The sequence below is a fragment of the Primulina eburnea genome, chromosome 8, assembly GCF_022965805.1.
Source record: "Primulina eburnea isolate SZY01 chromosome 8, ASM2296580v1, whole genome shotgun sequence".
NCBI classification, from domain to species: Eukaryota; Viridiplantae; Streptophyta; class Magnoliopsida; order Lamiales; family Gesneriaceae; genus Primulina; species Primulina eburnea.
In genome coordinates this window covers 44929468-44953123 of record NC_133108.1, presented here as the reverse complement: position 1 = coordinate 44953123, position 23656 = coordinate 44929468, and the positions used below count along the sequence as shown (strand labels likewise).

Genomic DNA, 23656 nt, shown 5'->3' with positions numbered 1-23656 from the left:
TTTTGTAAATTTGGAACGTGCTGTGTTTATTGGCATGTCGATCTTTGATAAATTATTTTGTCGATTGAGCTGGTTTTGTAATTCTGTGGTCTGCTTATCATTGTTTGAACTGGGATTAGTGTTTTCACTCAGTTCATTAGGGCACACACTATAGGAATGTCTTATTCTGTATGCTGACGCGTGTTCTTTTGGCGGCATCAGCGTTTGATTTTATTTTTCGGCCATTAGTTTTTTGCAAATTTTATTCTACATGAACAATGACTCATTAAGAATGCATTCTTCTTTAATTTTTGACGTCATGTAGGAGATGTCTCGAGTGGAGGGATTGTGGGAGCGGTTGGTGCGTGCAGCACTACGTGACCGAAGAGTGAGCGGGGATGTATTTGGACAGCCTGACACAGGTCTTGTTGCAAATGTTCCATCGTCACTTGGTAACAAAGACATAGACGACATTCTAAGGACCGCAGATGAAATTCAAGCCGATGATCCTAATATTTCTAGAATTTGTATGTGTCGTTATTTGTTTTTCTTTTATCATGCTGAGACATATTCTTTTCATTCTGAGACTATTATTTTTTTATGCAAACTAGTTAGATAATTTTTGACTCAGGACTTCCATTTCATCTTAGGAGTATCTCCTTTAGAAGTCAAACCTCCCTCAATATCCGCTTTCCATCCCTTATACTCCTCCGATGTTACTTCCTTTAGAAGTCAAACCTCCCTTAGTATTCCCTTTACATCCCTTACGGGGTGATGCCTTACTGCTTCGCATACTTCTACCAATTACCAGGAATTGACATCAAATTGTTTCTTGGACTCAAGTGCTGGTGCCAACGACGATTATATATCTAAATGTGGGCTTGTGAAACCTTTAAATTTTGTATTAAGGAATATCTTTTAATTCTTTTCCTTTTAAGTTGCATTTATTTAACATTACTATAGGGAAACAGTTTGAAATGGAGTCCTAACTGTATCTATCTGAATTACAGTGATACACGCGATCATTTTGAACATTTTTTTTTTTAATTTTCACTAGTTGTTTTTCTTGGGTGCCCAATTTGTGTACTTGGCTCTGTATGAGTGAGAATTTACGCTACTAGAGTTGATTGCCTTGTTAAGTAAGTTTGTCACTGAATAACACTCTGGACTTTGTTATGCATTAAAACTGCTGTCATAATTTGAATTTGAGAAGGTATCTAGGGATTCCCAAGTGGAAAATTCGGCGAGTCATGCTAGACTGTTAGCTTGTGAGAGAATAACATCATTAAAAAGGCTCGATTAAACCTTGTTGAAGAATGAGTATGCTTCTAACAGCTAGATGCTTAATAAATATAAATATTGATGTCCTTTGCTTAATGGCTTCCTGTTTCTTTGACTTCTATTTTCACCCTGTATTTTTTTCTTCATCTGATCTTTTCAGTATGTGAGCATGCATATTCATTGGCTCAAAATTTGGATCCGAATAGTGAGGGAAGGGGTGTACTACAGTTCAAGACGGGTTTAATGTCTGTCATCAAGGTATCTCTAAAGAGGAATGTTACTAATGCAACACTTATACGCTCATTCAATGTTTTCCATGTAAAATTGAATAGTTTGATCATTAATCATAGTACTTTATTTGTGCTCCTGCATGTATTGATGTATTTGGAATTTCTATGACTTGCATTTGAGAAATTTATGGTCTGTGATAGGCATGGTTACGATAAATAGAGCTGTTGACTTTAACATTTTTCTAAACTTGTACTGGTGTAGATTTCTTTTATTATACATATGTGCTGCATTCTCCTTTTGTGATGTTTATGAAATCTTGCAGCAAAAGCTAATGAAGCGGGAAGGTGGAACCATAGACAGAAGTCAGGACATTGCCCGCTTACAGGAATTTTATACACACTACAGAGAGAAGCATAATGTGGACAAGCTTCGAGAAGAGGAGATGAAGTTGCGGGAATCTGGTTTCTTTAGCGGTAACCTTGGAGAGTATGTGTTCTTAAACAAGGCACTTTTTTATAGTTGCTATCAGATGTTTGTTTGTGGTAGGGTTTTTTGGCCTTGTTTTCTGTGCTGTTTTCGAATTAGGCATCATGCTTGTTCTTGAGCACTTTTCTCTCTTTTTACTCTTGCATACAATTGGTTTTAGTAAAAACTTGGTTGTTAGTTTCATATTTTGGCTGTCTTTTAATTTTTGCTCGACTATTGTCTTCTGCCATTTTTATCAGGTTGGAACGTAAAACACTGAAAAGGAAAAGAGTTTTGGCTACTCTTAAAGTTCTTGGGCATGTTTTAGAGCAGCTGACAAATGAGGTTTCCCCTGAAGAAGCTGAAAGATTAATTCCTGAGGAGGTTTGTCTGTCTTTTAAAATTTTTGTTGCTTGTGTTCATATAGGCATATGAATTTCGACGGAAGGTAGTTCTATCTTTTGTTATTTTTAAAAAAATTATAAGCATGGAGGAATTTGGTATTTGTTTTTTTATACGTCATACAAAGTAACTAAATCATACATATACTTAAATGAGTGTACTTGAATTATGCATTAGTTTCTTTGTCTCGTATTAAGATGTTACCTCCTATCATAGTCCATTTATATATGTTTTTGTTTTTTCAGTTTATTTTAAATAATGAGGCACATAACCTATCTTGGCGAAGCCCACAAGATACTGTGATTTTGCTCAGTGGCAGGATAAGCTATTTCACAGTTTCACCATTTTAAATTTTTTTATATTTTCCTTTAATTTTCTTCTGTTCTTTGTCTAATTTTTTGTGTGTGTATTGACCAAAAAGGAGATGCATGAGTTCACGTGAAACTTATGACTGCTAAAACCACAGGAACACCCATGCTCTTTTTCCAACTTTGTTTTCACTTATTCTGAAGCCAGCTGCTTACAGTGATGAGATATTTTTCCACTATTACTTTTAATTTATTTTGTAACTTTGTTCAGCCCGTGTTCTTAAGATGGATAAGGAGATGCTTTTAGATAGGGTAGGGGCCGATGCTAAGCGCTTGCATGTCTTTGGATATTTGGAGTGTGTAGTTAATTGGTTCTCTTAATGGATTCTATCCATAGTGCTTCATCAAGATTCAACTCCGGATTATATCCCAGGCACCTACTGTGTTGAATTATTTTCACTCTTTTCCCTGGATTGCCCCCGTTGTCAAGTTGATGAAATTTTAGTTTTCCTCATGGTTGCTCTCTACTTCAGCTGAAACGAGTGATGGAGGTGGATGCAGCTATGACAGAAGATTTAGTGGCCTACAATATAATTCCTCTTGATGCTCCGACTCTTACAAATCCCATTGTGTCTTTTCCAGAGGTGACAGGTTATGTTTCTGTATCTAATTACTATTTCAATGGTATTCAGTCGTCTGGAGCGGTTGGATTTTAAATCAGGTACGAGCAGCGGCTTCATCTTTGAAGCACTTCATGGGACTTCCAAAATTACCTGGAACTTTTCCCGCACCGGCGACGAGGAGTTTAGACGTGTTCGACTTTTTGCAATATACTTTTGGCTTCCAGGTTAGTGTGTAATCATCTATATCTATAATTTTTTTTTAGTTGTTATTTCTCACCAGCATGTGATTTGATCTCCATTGTCTTTTGTTTCTGCAAAATTTCTTGTCCTTTTCTGTTCTCTGTCCTATCCCGAAAAGAAATGTTATGAGAAATCTAATTAATTGCTTGCACTAAAAAAATCAGTTTTTCTGCTTGCACTTTAATTTAAAATTAACTGCATTTGTCAGAGTAAGGGGTGAGAATGCACTCATTTTAATGTGGACCATAATGCTCGGTTAGTATGTTAGTCAATGAAGTTGGAAAATTCGGTAAATACCTAGTGTTATAAGAGGTTTATTTGCATGTCATCTTGGAGAAGCTGAACAATTAGACTGCAACTTTAGAAAGAATCTTGTTTGCTGATATCAACAGACATTCATTTATATTTGGTGTACCATTAACTTTGAAAACCTTTATGCCTGATGTAATTTGAAGTTGTGAAAAGACGATGACCTCGCATCCAATTACTTATTCTGTAGAAGCCTAGGAACTATAAATTCCGTTGTCATATTTTTTGCTTCTTTCTATGTATTGTCACCCAAAATATGAATTGGAGGTTAAAATTTCAAAGCATTTCGTTAACATGCTCATTGTAGTTGAAGCTTTGGTACTTCAGAACTTTGCATGAGCGTCAAAGGTTGGTATCCTCAAATGGGTTGCAACACTATTCTCAATTTGTTGAACAGAGCATGATCTGGATGAACTTTATGCAATAATCTCATTTCTCCCGCCCTTGGCAGTTTGTCCCTTAGGAGAAGAACCTGGTGATGAATTTTGTTTGCGTTATTGCTTGTGTTATATTTTTGTACATCTCCAAATCATTGAAATATTAATTTTTTAATGTTTGGTATTTATTTGTTGGTGTTATTGACTTTTCAGATTTGGGATTCAAGTTTGTTTTTTCGGTTTTTAATTTTTTCAGAAAGATAATGTTTCCAATCAACGGGAGCATGTCGTTCACCTCCTTGCAAATGAGCAAAGTCGGCTTCGTATTCTTGAGGAACCCGAGCCAGTATGTCTCATACCATGTGTCAGAATGATATACTGGATTTACTCCCCTCGTTTTTTGGTCTCTTTGCGGTGTCTTTTCAGATGATGGCTGATTGTACATTTCAATTTATGATTTTTGTTGATCCACATGTTTGGACTAGGACACTAATCTCAGAGGGGGATGGGAGGTTTTTATTAGTTTGGTGCTTGGTTGTAGATGTAGGGGAAAAAATTCTTTTTATACCGGATCATCACAATGTCACGAACCCTTTAGAATTGCCAATAGCTGCTTGATCGCTCCAAACTGTGAATTTAAACCCAGGTGACTTATTTATCTAGAGTGCAATTGCTTTATGAATAATACTGTACAACTTTATCAATAGTAGTTCAGTGTACGGAATCCTACCGCTTGTGAATCACATCTTTCACAGCCTTCCACGAAGCATTTATATTAATTAGAATTATTTTTCCTGATATGTGAGAGTGGACAGTGCTTTAGTGCCGAGACCTTAATATTGTTTGAGGATAAGCGTTGGATGACCCTTTGGCGTGACCCCATGTTTGGCTTTCAGTAGAAGTGGAAGATCGTGTTTTCCACTTACTATTGTTTTTAAGTTCCCTTAATTTTTATTAAGGGCCGCTTGTCCTTGAGATTGTACATCTGCATCCCATTTCAAATTTCTTATGGACGGAGATTCTTTTGCCTGTGATCTAGGATTAAGTTTTCTTAGAATCAGATTATCACTTGTTACTTTAAGAGCACTAATCAAGCTTTTACTATACAAACTATTAGTGGATCAATGGTTTGCCTGGAAGATTGACTAAATAAATTTGTCTCAAATGTTTACGAACAGATTTAGAGGTTTATGTTCAGATTGCAGCCATTAGCTTCAGGATTAGTTGCTAACAATCTCCACTACTTGTGAATTGTCTAGAGTTATTAACCTAGATGATTTTTCTCTCTATCTCTGTGGACGAAATGAATAACTTTGGAGCCTAGTGGATGCCTTTATTTTATTTTTGGATGTTTAAACAAATGGGCGGTTGTTTTTCTATTCCTCTCCTGTCTCTGTGAGCATATTGTTGCTATTCTCAAATTCTGTGTATGAACCTTATGCTTTTACTCCTTGAATATGAGAATTAGTTTTATGGTAGCATGATGTGCATGTCTACTTGATCCCTATTACCATTTTTGGGATCTCAGATGAACATTTGGTCTATTGTGTTTTGAGTTATATATCGCTTTGCTCCAGAAATTGGATGAGGCTGCTGTGCAGAGAGTATTTTTAAAGTCTCTTGACAATTACATCAAGTGGTGCAACTATTTGGGAATCTTACCTGTCTGGAGCAAGTATGTTTTTTAGTTCCGGTGGTGGTGCAAATTCTTTTCTATGATATTCGTGTTAATTTGTAACAGACTATACATTTTTCAGTTTGGAGGCTGTTAGCAAAGAGAAGAAGCTATTGCTTATTTCATTGTACTTCTTAATATGGGGCGAAGCAGCAAATGTTCGATTTCTTCCAGAATGCTTGTGCTACATATTTCATCATGTAGGTTCACTTGGAGCGTTAAATGTTTGAGCATTTTTTTAATTTATTGTTTTTAACTAGGTATCGATTAAGAAGATTTCAAGTCATAAGGATTGTCATTTGGCTGTTTTCCCACAGCTTTCTTTCATTTCATAGCTGAAATTGACTCCCATGTTTGGTAAAGGGTTTTGTTCGTTCTATTTAAGCTGTAGAATGAAGGATATTTCGGGTACGCAAGGACAATGATGTTGCCCAAAATTTTCTGAGTCTAAAAAAATGAAATTCTGATCTAAAGTTGTACCTTCTGCTTTATTGGGAGTTGGGAAGAAGTCAATGATTTTATGTTTTTTTTCCGGTGTAGCTTTGTCTCATCCTAATACCATGTTTTGTTCAAATTGAACAGATGGGAAGGGAATTGGAAGAAATATCGCGGCAACAGGTTGCACAGCCAGCCAACAGCTGTGTTTCTGAGTCTGGAGTATCGTTTATCAATCAAGTTATACTTCCTCTTTATGAGGTCATTTCTGCGGTATGCCTGCCGTCTTTCTGATTTCCGTGTCTTGCTTGTGATCTAGTTTATTTGTTTATAGAATTTGAGTTAATTTAATGTCATGGGCACTGGAAATACTAGTTTTTGGTAATCACATCCCAGTATGAACTCGAGATTTTCAAAGAAAAAAGTTTTCTTAATAGTTTAATAATCCGTTGTCTACAGGAAGCCTCCAACAATGATAATGGTCGAGCTCCTCATTCGTCTTGGAGAAATTATGACGATTTTAATGAATACTTTTGGTAAGTTTGGGTATCAGAACTACAAGATATATTGGAATAATGGTTTTCATAACCTTTATCTTTTAGCTGTATGGTTTTAAATTTTAGACGTTCTTCAATAGATAAATTTGTTTCTTTTTTGTTTATTTCCCAGGTCACTGCACTGCTTTGAACTTGGTTGGCCATGGCGTAAGGGTACAACTTTTTTCCTACATCCAACAAGGTCAAAGGTCTGTAACTTTCTTACATTCATTCTTAATTATCATAATAGCCAAGGGCTTTCTTTGGGTATTTTCACAGGACAATTTGGAGATTGACTCTGTAATAATTTTTCCCAAAAATATGACCTGTATACATTTTTGGCTTGTGAATTTCACAAATTTTAAAAATTATTCTTTGGATGTTTTAATTTCAAACTATCCCGTCCTTTCACCCAAAATCATGTATTTGGCATTTATATTTCAAATTCCTTGTTGACACGCATCATAAGATTGGGTCGGTGAAGATACTTTTATCTGAGGAAAGTGTTTTCTTGAAAATATCCACTGTTGGTTTACAGAGTGTTCTGAAGTCTAGCGGAGGCAAACGTTGTGGTAAAACATCGTTTGTTGAGCACAGGACGTTTCTTCATCTCTATCACAGTTTTCATCGCCTCTGGATATTCCTTCTGATTATGTTCCAGGTCTGCAACTTGTTTGGAAATATAGCAGTGCTAAGCTTTTCTCGCCTCATCTCTTCTCTCTCCTTTGCTTTACTCCGTTATGATTTTTTTTTCTGTACACCTATCTGTGTGTGTTATATATATACTAGTGTTCGGCGCACTCGCTGCGTGCTTGTACAACCATTTTTCATAATTAATTTAATTTATGTTAGAATAGAGGTAATATCCTATTTATAAGAATTAGTGATGGGCCATATTGCAATTTGGGAGGGGCAATCTCTAAAATAAGTTGAAATTCCACATGACACACCAAATTGTCTTGTCTACCACCCTCTCCCTTAATATAATAGTTATCCATATGTCACGGGGCTGTTACAAATTCTGATCGGCAAAACCATTATGAATTCAATCACTTTTAAAAGTTTCAGCTACTGCAGTTGTTTCATTGGATCAGTCTCTTAGGGCCTATCATGTTATAGAAGATGTGGGTTACTGATATCCAATTAGCTTTCTGTCTCCCATGTTCTGGTGAATTACGACTAAATTCCAGAGGAATGATGAGGAAAATGGAAAAATTGAGTTAGCTGCTATAAAGTTTGGGTGGTCCATATCTTCTCGATTGCATATTTGAGATTTTTAGAGTACACAATTTTGAGTTTTCTGAAAGGAATTGTTGTTATTACAAATTATAAATATGTTTAGTTTGAAGTTTCTAGATTTTTGATATCTTGTTATCAACTTATTTCAGTTTTTGTTTTTCTTCTTTGTATTTACAATGAAATAGATTATACGTTTTGTTATGTCGATGTTTATTATTTTTACACAAATCTGAAGTTTAGGATTGGTATCATTATGCTTATCACGCCCATAATCTGCAGTTCAGGAGACACTCTTTGTTTATTTCTTATGGTGGATCATCTTTTCCAGGGACTTGCCGTCTTTTCATTCAATAAGAGCCAGTTCAACTCCAAGACCATTAGAGAAGTTCTCAGTGTTGGACCGACATACTTTGTGATGAAGTTCTTTGAGAGTAAATATTTGATATTTTAGACTCTTTTGTGCCACATTTGAACAGTTCAATTTTTATTTTATTTTTTTATTTTTAAGCCAATGAATTTTTCTGTTCTTCAGGTGTCTTGGACATCATAATGATGTATGGGGCATACTCCACTTCTAGGCGCCTAGCTGTGACCAGGATTTTACTACGTTTTTTGTTCTATTGCTTGACGTCGGTTTTCATATGTTTCCTTTATGTGTATGTATATGCTACTCTTCTCAACCTTTTTCCTTTTAAGTATCTAGCTTTTTTTTTTCTACCGCTCTTTTTTTTTTTTTTTGCAATCTATAGGCAGGACTTTGATTAAGTGTTGTATTTCACAGGAGAGCTCTTGCAGAACAGAGCAAACCCAATGCCGAGTCAATTATCTATAAGCTCTATGTCATAATACTTTCCATCTATGCTGGCGTGAAATTCATTTTGAGTTTCTTGATGCACATACCAGCATGTCACCATATGTCCAATCAGTGTGATGGTTGGCCTTTGATTCGTTTTTTGAAGTGGATGCACCAGGTTTACTTATTTTTTTTAAAGCATTATGCATTGCGTGAATGACTTTTACATATTTGTAGTATAAATTATATTTCTTTTTTGTTGTTGTTAATAAATGTGCTCTCACGTGTTTTAGGAACATTACTATGTTGGCCGGGGCATGTATGAAAGAGCTTCAGATTTCATAAAGTAATTACATAGCTGTGTTACTTTTTCTTACGACTTTCCCTCGTACTTATGTGTCCTTACTTTTATAAGAGAGACCTTTCATCATTCCATCTGTCTCCCCTGCTTTTCCTTGTATTTTATTTGAAGCAAATTTTATCCGTCACTCCTTGTCAATTGCTGTAATTAACCTAGTAAGGATAATTTTGTATGTTGACGATTTCATTCTTCGCAAGATAGCTGAAAGGATTCGTTATGATCTTAGATTTTCTGTATTATGATGACTGTGAGTGACCCATGGTTTTGGCTTTCCCACTTGACTCGAGCCCAGCTGAGATTCAGTGGCAGTTTGCTGTTGGCTTATAGTATTTGCGGGAGAGAGGGGATGCTTTCAAGTTTGATTTGTTTGGGCATTTTGGCAATAAGGAACGTGATGATTTGCTGAAGCTATCTCGTTCACTTTAGATTCACTTTGTCAAATGCCTTGTTTTCTTGATATGGAGTCACCTCTGTTAATTCCATCCATTTCTGCTGAAGCTATCTCGAGTATTTTAGATTCACTTTATCAAACGCATTGTTTTCTTGATATTGGGGTGACCTCAGTTAATTCCATCCATTTCTGCTGACGCTCCATGTGATTGTTGGGTGGGCATAATTTCTGCTGATTCCATTCAAATATGTAGTTATTACCTTCTCAATTGATTTCTGATGGCCGTGTAAATTTATTGGAATGCGTTCCTGGTTTCCATGTTTTTGCGTGAGTATATCGAATAATATTTGATCTAATGGTGGTTGTAACTTATTAGTCCTTGTTCATGGCAATGCAGATACATGATCTTTTGGTTTGTTGTACTTGGATGCAAATTTTCTTTTGCTTATTTCCTACTGGTAAGCATAAGACATTTCTGTTATTTGCTTTTGAACGCTGCATATCTCAGTTGTCTTTGCCTGAAATTAGATAATTTAGCACCAATTTGCTTATTTCCTGCTGGTAAGCATAAGACATTTCTGTTATTTGCTTTTGAACGCTGCATATCTCAGTTGTCTTTGCCTGAAATTAGATAATTTAGCACCCTATTGATTTTGTGCTTCACTTCACAGATTAGACCGCTGGCCGGGCCAACTGAGCTGATAGTAGAAATGGATATCAGGCAATATTCTTGGCATGATCTAGTGTCAAAAAGTAAGCCACAATGTTATCAAGGGAGCAGTTTATTATGATGTCTGTTCTAATGTCTGTGGTTTCTTTGAGATTGGTATTATTATTAGACCACTTTCACTTGTTGAATTCTAACTGATAGAAATTTAGTGAACATTTAATGTAATATGAGAGATTTTAGTTGATTGTTCGTGGAGACCTGCAACCCAACCCCGACATAGTTTCCAAAGGGTGAAAGCTTTTTAAATCTCTTTTAGATTAGAATACAGATCCCATTTTTTGAATCTTGATAATGTCAAATCTAACTTTTATATACATTTTTTCCATTCTAACATCCCTCCATTCTGAATTGACGTGTTTTCAACTTAAAAAACAATTTTTTTACAATGTCTTGAAGAAAATCTCGCGGCAGAAGACAGAGTAGGCAGGTGGATACCTATTGTTCTTCCATTGACCAAATAAACAGAGATCAGACAAGTGGACAGCAGGAGATGATGACTGAAAGTGTGGTGGTCATCGTAAACCACACTTTGACAGAAACCTGACTTCATTTTTTTGGCACTTAATGGTCTTTAGATACATAAAAGGCTGAAATATAAAGTTCAGGGTTACTACATCAACATCACGTTGAATCTTGAGCTTAGGAATTTAGCGTTAATTGAGATTGAAACTTAACATAAAATTTACAAATTTGGTAATGAAAGCCTACATTCATGGAACAATCATATCATTATGGATATAATTAAAATAAAAGGGAATAAATATGGTAGGAAATTGATATTAACTAGATAATAAAAATAAAAATATCATACCAAAGATATATCATTGTATTTGTTTTCATACTATCAAATCTAATTCTTGAATTTGTTTTTTTTGTCATCCAACACTTCTGTTCCAAGTTCAATTTGTGTAGTGTAAAATGTGCAATCTTTTTATTGTTTCACAATATTGCCTTTTCTCAAATTGAAAAATTGCTATTTTTCACGTGTAGATAACCATAATGCTCTAACCGTGCTAAGCTTATGGGCGCCTGTGCTGGCTGTAAGTATGTTTAACTTTTATTTTAGTGTTTTGGTCTCTGTTTTTTGAAATATTTGCCATTTTGAGAACTGATGGTTCCCCTGTTCTCTGTCATACAGTCAAAATTGTTTTTCATGGTCTTGAGTATCTTTCTGATTTATTCAACTTTTGACTTTGATTGCGGGTTTTTTAATTTTATTCCTTTCATTGGCTCTTTTGTTTAAAGAAAGCAATTAGGTTATAAATTTGAATAATTGGTGTACAACAATTTGAGTTTTTAATTGCTGTTTCCAATGACCCAATGTTGCATGGTTTTAGTTTATTAATCAAAGTATTCCAAAAAACGGTAGGCCCGCATAGGTGGTTTTTTAAATTAGTTTGTATAATATTTAGTAATATTATATATTAATATCTTTAAATTATTTTTTATTTTAGAATATTAAATCATTGTTTAATATAAGTAGGGAGAACATGACTAATAAAATAATAGTAAAGTTTTTTATTTTATTATTACATCATTGATTAAATTAACTGTGATCTTCCTCTCTTTCGGATGCAAAATCACCTTCGTTATGTTTTCTCACTCTAGATTGTTGACGAAAATGAAGTTTGACGTGTTAGGACAAGTTAGCCAATCACATTTCTTGTTGGACTTTGATTTAACGCCTATAAAATATTACCTGTTATTTTTTTAATTGGATTTTAATTTTAAATTAAAAGACCATTTTTAAAAAAAAAACCAAAAAAAGGAACAAAAAAAAGCCCTAACCGCCTTGGGCCGCCTTGGCTTGTCGACTAGCTGCCTAGGCCGATTTTTAGAGGTGGCGGCTGATTTTTAGAGCACCGATGGGCGATGAATCACCATAAATAATTGTGTCGGTGAGTATTTGATGGGATGGGGTTTTGGACGGTTATAATCTTACTTTTTATGAGTGGAAATATTATTTTTACTCTTAACCAACCCATCTCTGTATGGCTGTTGTTTTTGTTCTTATATTTTGTTGGATACAAGAAATATGTACCTGAGGTGGAGAGAAACTAATGTACGTAGCTTGATTATATAATTAACCAATTTAATTTTCTGAGTGTGTCTAATTGTTAGAGCAGTCCAGAGCATAATTTTGGGACAGTGATCCATGGGACTGTGCCTCCAATTCCCTCATTTCTTGATCTTTTACTTTTACACACGGCTGTATTTGACTTCTTTGTGTTTTCCTATCTTTCACATATGTTAAGACTTTGTTGAGAAGCTTGAAAATCTATATTGCATGTCCCACCATAATTTATTTTGGGATGTTTTGTGATCAATGACATTTCTGGCCTTGCTTGGTCATTCAAGAATGTGGTCTTCACCCTAGAAATGTTGGTCGACTACTTAATTCGTTATCTGGAAAGAATAATTGCTTGTGTTACCTATCTTGATGAACTTGTGATGACAATTGGGGAAAAACGAGCAATTTAAATAAATGAATTATGTATTTCAAAGTTCATGATATGTGAGAGAAGGTTATTCTTTCAGTGTCGTGATGATACAGATTTATAATGTGTAATATCAATATATGTTGCTATGTCTCCTCCCACTTAATAATTTCCCTCTTGTTTCCTGTATTGCAGATTTATCTCTTAGATATCCATATTTTCTACACTGTTATATCTGCTTTATGGGGTTTCCTGCTGGGTGCTAGAGATCGCCTTGGAGAGGTGATGTATTTTATTGTGCATGTCTTTATATATGAAAATGTCATGTGATCATCAAGCATATGCAGTCTTGGCATTTTTTGCTGCGTTGAAAGTATATCTTCAGTTATGCATGTATTTCTCGTTCTCCAAGAGGCTAGAGTATAATAAAAAATTTAAATTACATTTCTTTCGCTTAAGTATTGAATCAACTTCTTCTCCATAATTTAGATTAGATCTCTAGATGCTGTTCATCATCTTTTTGACAAGTTTCCTGAGGCTTTCATGGATACGCTGCATGTGCCAGTTCCTGACAGGTTATTTCTTTTTCAGTTTGATACCTTTCTCTCCCATTAGAAATTGTATATTCTGAAATTAAAGTATTTTTTTGTGGCAGGGATTCAATCCAGTCATCTGGTCAGGTTTGTTAGACCACCCTGATGGAAGCTAATGGTTTTGTCTACTAATTTACAAACCTAATCTTGCAAGGATGAAGGAGAAACTAAAATAACTCAGCACGAAGCATAGAACAAATTACTGTCATTACCATTGTAGAATGATCTGATGTTTCTATTGGTTTGTTTGATTTGGTTTTGAGGAAGTAATTGAGCTTGGGACCGAATGGTTACGAGTATGTCCTTTAAAATTCCACTGCTTGGGAAACAAAAGGATTCTGCTTAGATTTGAAATTAGTTAATCCGCAATTTTAAAGGAGATAAGGGCTGGGATTAAGTACCAGCGACTAATGAAACCCTTTAGGTTGATCACAAGAACATAGACTTCATTTTATATAAAAGAAAAATGTTAAAGTTTTTCCATTTGTTAAGCTGAAAAATTAAGGAGAATAGCAAATGACACGGTTCTTTCTTTGCTCGTAGAATTTGTGAGATTTTTTCCTTGTCATCCAAAACTTTAAACCGGTAAATAGTCATAAATAATATTGGATTGAGAAGTGCTTGATATTGGAATTGCAATTCAACTTCTCTTTGAAATGATATCACCCTGCTAATTAAAGTATTTCGTATTCCATTATTTGTTCAACCATTCAGCATTTTGGCACTTTCAAGCTGTTAAATTTTAATTATATTGAAATCAAAAGTCTGTCTTATTAAGGCTTTAGGGAAGAACAAGTTGGATGCTGCTCGATTTGCTCCCTTTTGGAATGAGATCATAAGGAATATGCGCGAAGAAGATTATGTTACTGATCTGTGAGCTATTCTCCTGTTTGAACATCGCAAGTTTTGATTGACATGAATCTCCTCCTGTCTCACTGATTATTTCCAACAGGGAAATGGAATTGCTTCAAATGCCTAAAAATTCAGGGAGCCTTCCCCTGGTTCAGTGGCCTCTTTTTCTTCTAGCTAGCAAGGTCTCACCTTGTATTTGAGCATAAAATTATATTTGTTAATTTGCAAGATTCTTCATCCGTGTGATATATTTATTTTATGTAATACTTACTAAATGGGTTTGTGATTTTTCTCCTATCTGAAGCTGTTCGTTGCTAAAGATACTGCTTTGGAGAATAGAGATTCTCAGGACGAGCTATGGGACAGGATTTCAAAGGATGGATATATGAAATATGCGGTTCAGGAGTGCTTTTATGCTATCAAGTTTATTCTTACGTCCATATTGGATGATGAAGGCAACAATGAGGGGAAGAAGTGGTAGAGTTCATCATAATTTTTTTTGCTCTGTTGCTGTTTGCAGTTGTGTACTTCACAGTTCATTATCATAACATATCAGGATTGAAAGAATATATGAAGACATTCAAGGAAGTATAGCAAATGGAAGTATTCTCGTCGACTTTGACCTGAATAAACTGCCCATTTTAATTCAGAAAGTTACAGCTCTCCTGGGAATACTGGTTCGTGCTAAATGACTGACAATGAATGAAGCCCTTTTTAAAATTTTGAAACTTGGACACTGTGATTGTATGATGATGTTTAGTTATATTTTGCTTGACTTTGTTGCATGTTCTTTATGTTGTTGGATACATGTTGGCTTCTCTGTTGTCTTACTACCATTCGCTTGTTTCTTCTATAATTTGTTATGTAATATATAATTTAGAAAGAAGGGAGTGATGATGGTGGTTGTCAAAAGGGCTGCCATACCTTTTATACTCAGGAGAGAAACTTACCTAGTGATGTCAAAACATTTCAGGACCCAAAACAGGAGCAAGGCAGAGAGATATTTTCAGTTTCTTGGTTATATCATTTCAGTTATGTAACACAAGACAGCATGTTGCCAGCTGGAATCAAATATGAAAATATGTGAATAAACACACACACACACACACACACTCTCTCTCTCTCTCTCTTATATTTATGTAATCGATGGTTGATCTTGTTCTTAATGGAGGCAATTTTGAATCCATAATTTACCTTTTATAAGACTATAGTAGTTGTCAAGATTTCCCTCGGGGGGCATATGATCGGAACAACTACAAATTATTATGTACTTGGGAGGTCATTGATCATGGGATGGTATACCTTTTTCCACATTATACTTTATTTAAATATATTGTTTGACTCTATACATACATGCCTCCTTTTGGATTATGTGGTATTCTTTTTTCATGATATATCCAATTTCTAGGTGCTAATTCAACTTTTTTTCCTTTATCTATGTAGAAAAAGGATAAGACTCCTGAACTCGAAACTGGTGCTGTTAAAGCCATCCTTGATCTTTACGATGTTATGCAACATGACATGTTCTCTATCAACATGAGGTTTATTGAAAAGTTTATCATCTTTGTATTGCCTCCCACCTCCTACTTGTATGTTGAACCTGTTCGGTTATGCAGAGAAAATTACGAGACTTGGAATAGGCTCTTCAAGGCAAGGACTGAGGGTCGTCTCTTTCAAAAGTTGAAGTGGCCTAGAGATGCAGAGTTGGTATGCTCTTATCTATCTGTCTCTCTATCTATATATATATCTGTTCAATACCTTTCTATTTGGGAAAGGGCTAAAATGCATTATACATGTCTAGAAATCACAAGTCAGTAGGTTGTATGCACTCCTCACCATCAAAGATTCAGCTGCGAACGTACCAAAGAATCTTGAAGCAAGACGGAGGCTAGAGTTCTTTACTAATTCTCTTTTTATGGAGATGCCAGTAGCCAAGCATGTCAGGGAGATGTTATCTTTTTGGTAACTGCCACATTTTCTTTACTGATTTGGGGATTGTGCTGAATTTTATGTGTATGTAATGCTCACCATTGCTTGGGCAGCGTATTCACTCCATATTACTCAGAGACCGTGCTTTACAGCATGTCTGAACTCCTAAAGGAAAATGAAGATGGCATTTCAACGCTGTTTTATCTCCAAAAGATATATCCAGGTACATCACAATTTTTTTGAATGTTGTGTCTGCTCCTCTTTTCCATGTTTTGGATTAAATCTTTTTGATGTCTCTCTGATCTAAATGCCAATTCTTACCCCTTAAAACCCCTTAGCCTTTAATATGTGTATTATTGCCATTGTAGAAATCATTGAATAATTTTCCAGGACAAATGTAGTATTATGCTTAGCTCTTGAAAGACGCTTCTTTCTCAAAGCCGCCACATTTTGCAGTTTGCAGTAAGACATGGACCACTGAGTATCGTTCTTTTCTTAAGACTATAGCCTTTTGTATTAATCTTTAGTTTGTTTTTTATATAGGTTAGGTTCTTCGTTGATATTCTCATTATATTTTATTTTACGGTTTCCACGTTAAGGCTGATTTCTGAGCTCACGAAACTATTTCACATATTATTTTGCCTCTTTTGGACACCTTCGCATATTTAATCTAATTTATTTTCTAGAAATCTTATGTAGATGTTGCGATTTTTGAAACTCTTTGGTCCTGGTCTGATTTCCAATTCCCTCTCTCTCTAGGTTTTTGTTTGCCTCACGGTCATTGGATAGAAATTTGAATGGACATAATTTTTTTTTTATTTCTTTTGAAATTGTCATAATCCATTGACGCCCTTATTTGTGATCAATTTTGGATTCTTTATGGGTTGTCTTCCTCACACTGTATTTGGCATCTTGTTAGGGTTCTTTGAATTTTGTTGTCCAACTTATTTGCATTCCATAGTTATCGCAGTATCCGGCATGTTGAAATTGTAATGTGTTCTGTTTTTTGTTCAAGAAGATATTTTCTTTTTAAAATTCAGATGAATGGAAAAATTTCCTTTCTCGGATTGGACGGCACGAGAACTCGACAGAGTCAGAATTTAGTGACAATCCTAATCATATCCTTGAACTGCGGTTTTGGGCTTCTTACCGAGGGCAGACATTAGCCAGAACAGGTGCGTCTTCAGTCATGCATCTTGCCATGTTGGTTGTTTACGTTATGTCAAAAGACTTATCCATTTCTTTTCCGCAGTGCCTTTATTTTTATATATGTTTTGTCTCTGATGAATCAGATTATTTTAGTGAAGCATGAACTTAGTTTCTTTTAGCCTCTAGCTTAAAATCCAAAAAACAATTATTCACTGTAAACTTCTATATTCACTTTCTAAGAAATTATAACGTAGCATTATTAAATATAAATGGTGTAGGAATGAAAAATTTATTGTCATCTTATCTTGTGACACTTGTAATGGAAACATCAAATATGCAATACTACAGAAGATATTTCAGCATAGTTTAAGTCTGGTTTTTTCACATAATCTGTGAATGCTCACAGGGTATTGGATTTGGACTTCTTCCTTTCTTTAGTGGATGAGTTTGAGCTTTTGTATTGTATATTACTCTATCCAAGAATAGGGGAAGTTTTAGGCAACATTCTTGGAGGGGCCTACCAATTCTATGACCTTATGGTGATTTTAGTGTGATCTTTTTGTTTCTTATCGGCACACAGCGGTCTCATGTTTGTATACTGAACATTCCATCATGTATGATTTAGCAAAAGCATTGTTTTGGCCATCTGTGTTGGTGGTGGCTCTAATGGGAAATATACTGGTGTACATTATTACCCTAGTTGCTTATGACTGTAAAAAATGAGTACCATGAACTTTTACTTTTCTCGTCTCTTTAATCCCGGATTACTCATTACTTCTATGGACACAGTTCGTGGAATGATGTACTACAGGAAAGCTCTTATGCTTCAAGCTTATTTGGAGCGTATATCAACTGGAGGTTTGGATATCTAGTAATCGGTGCTTCTCTCGTTTTTTGCTTGTCATATCTATACCTAGTCGTTGATTCATACTTAATTTCAGATGTAGAGGCAGATATTATTGGAAATGAATCGATTGATGTTCAAGGTTTTGAGTTGTCTCCTGAAGCCAGAGCTCAAGCAGATCTAAAGTTCACATATGTTGTTACATGTCAGATATATGGAAAGCAGAAAGAAGATCATAAACCCGAGGCTGCAGATATTGCACTGTTAATGCAAAGGTTGGGCAATTGTTTGACGGCCATTTCAACTTGGATACGAATTAAGATATTACCTTATCTATCACAGTGGGGTATTTTTTTTATAGGACACTATAATATATCAATTAATTAGAAGCACAAACTACAATAAGCGGACAAGAAATCTGCAAAACAAGAAAAAAGACAAGAAAAATCCTTCTCAGCTAAAAAACATGTAAAACTCCAACTTCTCAATAAATCTGAAATCGAGAAGTTCTTAAACTCTCCATGTTTCCCTATCCAATTCAGTGGGATATTATTAGCATCGACATTACTTGCTAACTTAATCCAAATAATTAGAAAATATTTGGTATTGCCAAAACCTTATCTTGATTACTACCTTCTAGAATGATCTAGTGCTTTAATTGATAGAGAAGTCTTCCTCTGTTGAATGGAAACTTATGTAAGATGCTAAATATATGTGTCTTTTATGTTTTTCCTATAATTTTTGTTTTGTCTTATATGTTTCAACACAGAAATGAAGCTCTTCGAGTCGCATTCATTGACGTGGTTGAAACTCTTAAAGATGGAAAAGTACACAACGAATATTTCTCAAAACTTGTGAAGGCTGATATTAATGGGAAAGATAAGGTAAACAAAGGATTAGAGATGCTGTGGTCTCCTGCATTTTATTCTTTTCAGTGGTTTAGGATATGGAACCATGTGTATAAGCCTGGTAAAAGGAATGGATACCTGGTAAAGGTCTCCGGTTTTTTATGGTAATATACAGGTCTCCGGTTTTTTATGGTAATATGTATCTAGATTTTTTGAGATGAATTGTTACAACCTTGTGTTCGTTATCAGTTGTGAAAGGTCTACAGTTTATATGTACTGCTGTGATGCTTGTGGAGTGGCTGCTTTTAAATTCTGCGACTCTGAGCAGGATAATTGTCTAATTTGGCATCATCTGTTATTGGTCCATTCTATATAACGAGTTTACATCTTTTAGACTGAATATCTATCATTCAATATACAGTCTTTCTTTCTTCCTTTCCTTCTACTGCATCATCATCTTCGTCAAATTTTACTATCTTTTACTATGCAGAATATTTCTACTCGACTACTTTGTTTCAATCAATCACATTTTCATTTATATGCGGTTTTTGTTATTTTTTAATTTTGATTTGGACATATATCTGTTTGATAAACTTCATAAGGTTTGTACATTAGTGATGCTCTAGTTGAATCCATTTGCAATTAAGTTATTTGTGCTGAATTCTTGGATCATCTTGAAAATTACAGGAAATCTATTCAATAAAGCTACCAGGAAATCCTAAACTCGGTGAAGGGAAACCTGAAAACCAGAATCATGCTGTAGTCTTTACTCGTGGTAATGCTGTGCAGACAATTGACATGAATCAGGTGGGGTTTTTTTCTTTCAAAAATACGGAAACCATGTAAGATGATCGTTTATTTTTTAAGATAATGGTTTTTATGTGGTTTTAGTTTCTCCTTAAATCTATCGTTCGAAGTTGTCCTGCAAATAGTGTATGGCATCAGTCTTTTGATAAATATAATTTGTATTCCGATTCCTTTGACCAGTTGTTTCTTTCAACCTCTGTTTTTAGCCTCTTACTTGTTTATATCATACTCTATGCATGAACCTTCCCTTTCCTTTCTAAGGTTTCTGTTTGTTTCCCATCAAACTGGCAGATACCTCATGCCCATTATGTGGAGGACTATATTCTAACTAGTAACATGAAACAAATTGTTTACATGATGATTTTTTGGTTCTAAAATACATACTTAAAGAACATATTACTTTTTGGATTTCTTTAGCTTGCTTTTGTGAATTTTCTGTTCCTCCTAATTGTCATTGTCCAGAAAAGTGCGGGGATTTCTGCCTACCTTTTTCATTAATGAACTCCTCATCTCTCAGGATAATTATTTTGAGGAAGCATTGAAGATGAGAAATCTTCTTGAAGAGTTCTATTGTGATCATGGAATTCGTCCTCCGACAATTCTTGGTGTCAGGGAACATGTATTTACTGGAAGGTATTTAAAGGGCTTTATTTGCATTTTTTTCTCTCTGTATACTTCATCATAAACTAACTCTTCAACTTTCACATGCAGTGTGTCTTCTTTAGCATATTTCATGTCTAGTCAAGAATCCAGTTTTGTTACTCTTGGTCAACGTGTTCTTGCAAATCCTCTGAAGTAAGTTCTCCTGGCGGGTGGCTATTTCATAATGTTTGCTTGCTACTATGTTTATTTCTCAGCCTCTTAAAGTTAATCAAAACCGTGCATAGGTTTTACTTGATACTCTGGTGTTCTTCAGGGTTCGCATGCATTATGGTCATCCAGATGTTTTTGATAGAGTGTTCCATATTACGAGGGGTGGTATTAGCAAGGCATCTCGTGTAATTAATATCAGTGAAGATATCTACTCTGGTATGACCGATTTAAGAAACTGATAACATTTTTTTGTTTTATTTTAGTTAATATGGAATCTTTATGTTTAAGGGATATGATTTTTTTCTTGTCTTGATGGTTATCAATAAAGGAATAAAGATAATTGCTGAAAGAAGTAATTAGGTTTTCGGTGCAGATTTTTCACCATTATTTCAAAGAAATTGGTAGTAGGTGTTAAATATTGTAGGATTGAGCGCATTTCATTTTAACAAAAGTTTAAGTCGACGGTAATGATATATCTCACACCTTCTGAACCATACTGATGTCCAAATACCAAGTTTCAATCACTCTCCCCGCAAATTGTTGCTCTTCAACAATCCCTCTTTTGGTAACTACTCTCCCTTACAAAAATACATTTAGTGATATTTTTGCTCCTCAAATCTTTTAAACCTTACAACAACCCAAGTACCGTGTCTTAATCGATATCCAAGCAAGAGCACATGTCGATCCCTAGCAACAGCTGTCCAAAATTTTCGTGATTTGTGGTCTAATAATACGGAATTACTTCAATTATATTGTCACTTACGTTGGTGATGCAATTGAGCAAATTCTAGTTGGAGTGGACCTCTATTTTAGCTCAACTAGAAAAAAGTTTCACTACTTGAGCTGGACTAAGTGGGGGGATTTGGGCTTGAGCTTGACTATGTCAGCACCATCAAGCTTGAGCTCGTCGAGCACGATTTATCAAGTGTTAGTAGAGCTTTAGGTTGATGTGGGATTGTGAAATGACTTAAGCATGTTGATCATATTAGATGCCTGAACCATGGAGTTGAAAAAATGCAGGTTTCAATTCAACTTTACGTCAAGGGAATGTGACTCACCATGAATACATTCAGGTATAACTTAGATTCCTTTCAAGCTTCGGATCATGAGTATATGTGAATTGGGAGAAGACTAGCTAATTAAATGAATTTTGCACAGGTTGGTAAGGGAAGAGATGTTGGACTCAATCAGATTGCCCTATTTGAAGGAAAAGTTGCTGGAGGCAATGGAGAACAAGTTCTTAGTAGGGATATCTACAGGCTTGGGCAGCACTTTGATTTTTTTAGGATGCTCTCATTTTACTTTACCACAGTCGGATTCTACTTTTGCACCATGGTTAGCTATTTCTCATGGAAAAGCAACTTTCCTGCTTTGTTGTTTAGATTTATGAAATGGCGGACTTTTGTCTAAATTTGTTGGGCAACGTCTGGTTTTGCTTGTGTATGTTTATTTTACAAGAATTGAACTTTGCATCCCATGTTAATACCTGTTTGGAAGCTGTTTGATAACCTTTAACAAGTCCAAATCTCCTTGCAGTTGACTGTGCTGACTGTGTATGCTTTTCTCTATGGGAGGGTGTATTTGGTAAGTCCGTAGCCTGTATTCTCTTTTTACAGTAATGTATTCATGTCTTACTGTGTGCCGTTCTTACATTAATTATATACTGAGAAGATTGTTTTATTTCTACTCATCTTTCCATCTCGAATTCTATGGCTGTGGTTCCTTATTATATTTACATTAATTTTTTTTTCTAGGCGTTATCTGGGGTTGATGAAACCATTCTAGACAGAGCACAAATACGGGATAATACTTCTCTGAGTGCGGCTATTAATGCACAGTTTCTGTTCCAGATTGGAATCTTTACAGCAGTTCCTATGATTTTAGGGTTCATCTTAGAACAGGGCTTTCTGAGGGTATGTCTTTTTTTTTTAATGTGAATTCACGTCTTTGGTAGTGCTGGTTGGCGGCAGATTTGTTAAAAATTTTACTCTATTAGATTTTGAGGATCTGTCTTTAATTCAGGCTGCGCTGTACTTAAGCTATCATGTTTGATCTTCTTACCAATGCTGGGATTGCATTTTTTTTTTTTTGATAGGAAACTATGAATTTATTAGATTAATAGTAGTTGAGATTACAATTCCCGTGGATGAGCAATCCACAGTCCAACCACCGATTGACTAACTATAACAAACTCATACGTACATAAAACACCAATCCCTAACTAAATCAGATAACAATAAATGTCGAAACACCGACACAGTAGTTGTCCATTTGGCAACCCTGAATCTTAATTTCTCCCATAGTTCGTCGATCGAGTCTCCTTTGTCGTTGAAAATTCTGTTATTGCGCTCTATCCATGTTGTCCAAAATGTGCAATGTACGATGATGTACCAGAAAGTCCTTTTTCCCCTTCCGTTGAGTAAACCGTTTTCCATTACGAACAAATCTCTAGAAAGTGCCGGGAAAACCCACTCGAATCCCAGGTGCTGCATAACCTTACTCCAGATTCCCCTCGTGAAAGAACAGTGTAGCAGCAGATGTTCTTGATCCTCCTCACTTTGCTTGCATAAGCAGCACCATTGTGGACTTATAGAATTACTTGGTTGACTCTTCTGTATCCTGTCACAAGTTTGCAATCTGCCGAGGGCCACTATCCAAGAGAAAACCTTTACCTTTTGTGGGATCGGTACTTTCCATATGTTAGTGAAATAAGGGAATGACAAAGTATTAGGACTGTTAAAGAAAGAATAGTACAGAGAACTGACAGAAAAGACGCCCGATGAATCCCCTAACCAAACCCTGACATCGACAGAACCCACACTCAAAGAAGCTGACTCTAAGAGACCTACAAGGGAAGTGAACTCACCCAACTCAACATCATTCAATCCTCTTCTAAACCTCAAATCCCACTGGAAAGATGAAGACCCCTGAGTATTAGTAACCGAATAAAATCGATCGATAGGTTTATTAGAAGAAACTGATAGAAGAAAAAGACGTGGAAACCGCTC

At 35.4% G+C, this 23656-nt stretch overlaps 1 protein-coding gene across 4 annotated transcripts in view; it reads left to right on the top strand.

The window, feature by feature from the left end:
* The window catches only part of LOC140840265 (callose synthase 9-like), a 34857-nt gene that overhangs the window by 600 nt on the left and 10601 nt on the right, over positions 1-23656 (top strand). For 2 of the 4 annotated variants that reach the window (XM_073207540.1, XM_073207539.1), the window contains exons 2-44: positions 305-506; positions 1421-1518; positions 1814-1977; positions 2217-2340; positions 3200-3310; positions 3388-3513; positions 4472-4561; positions 5793-5890; positions 5973-6090; positions 6473-6598; positions 6785-6861; positions 6995-7070; positions 7400-7522; positions 8429-8531; positions 8633-8756; positions 8882-9071; positions 9187-9239; positions 10043-10103; positions 10317-10398; positions 11366-11415; positions 13009-13095; positions 13303-13388; positions 13469-13493; positions 14185-14279; positions 14359-14440; positions 14563-14735; positions 14815-14935; positions 15702-15799; positions 15875-15965; positions 16060-16220; positions 16301-16410; positions 17228-17362; positions 18126-18194; positions 18278-18455; positions 18950-19064; positions 19716-19835; positions 20353-20468; positions 20547-20630; positions 20752-20864; positions 21669-21721; positions 21807-21983; positions 22185-22232; positions 22403-22561. In XM_073207540.1, coding sequence (XP_073063641.1) covers positions 308-506; positions 1421-1518; positions 1814-1977; positions 2217-2340; positions 3200-3310; positions 3388-3513; positions 4472-4561; positions 5793-5890; positions 5973-6090; positions 6473-6598; positions 6785-6861; positions 6995-7070; positions 7400-7522; positions 8429-8531; positions 8633-8756; positions 8882-9071; positions 9187-9239; positions 10043-10103; positions 10317-10398; positions 11366-11415; positions 13009-13095; positions 13303-13388; positions 13469-13493; positions 14185-14279; positions 14359-14440; positions 14563-14735; positions 14815-14935; positions 15702-15799; positions 15875-15965; positions 16060-16220; positions 16301-16410; positions 17228-17362; positions 18126-18194; positions 18278-18455; positions 18950-19064; positions 19716-19835; positions 20353-20468; positions 20547-20630; positions 20752-20864; positions 21669-21721; positions 21807-21983; positions 22185-22232; positions 22403-22561 — 4689 coding nt within the window. In that variant the 5' untranslated portion in view covers positions 305-307. Of the gene's footprint in view, positions 1-304; positions 507-1420; positions 1519-1813; positions 1978-2216; positions 2341-2793; positions 3100-3199; positions 3311-3387; positions 3514-4471; positions 4562-5792; positions 5891-5972; positions 6091-6472; positions 6599-6784; positions 6862-6994; positions 7071-7399; positions 7523-8428; positions 8532-8632; positions 8757-8881; positions 9072-9186; positions 9240-10042; positions 10104-10316; positions 10399-11365; positions 11416-13008; positions 13096-13302; positions 13389-13468; positions 13494-14184; positions 14280-14358; positions 14441-14562; positions 14736-14814; positions 14936-15701; positions 15800-15874; positions 15966-16059; positions 16221-16300; positions 16411-17227; positions 17363-18125; positions 18195-18277; positions 18456-18949; positions 19065-19715; positions 19836-20352; positions 20469-20546; positions 20631-20751; positions 20865-21668; positions 21722-21806; positions 21984-22184; positions 22233-22402; positions 22562-23656 lie in introns of those variants that run through there. The other 2 variants (XM_073207541.1, XM_073207542.1) reach the window with 2 other exon arrangements.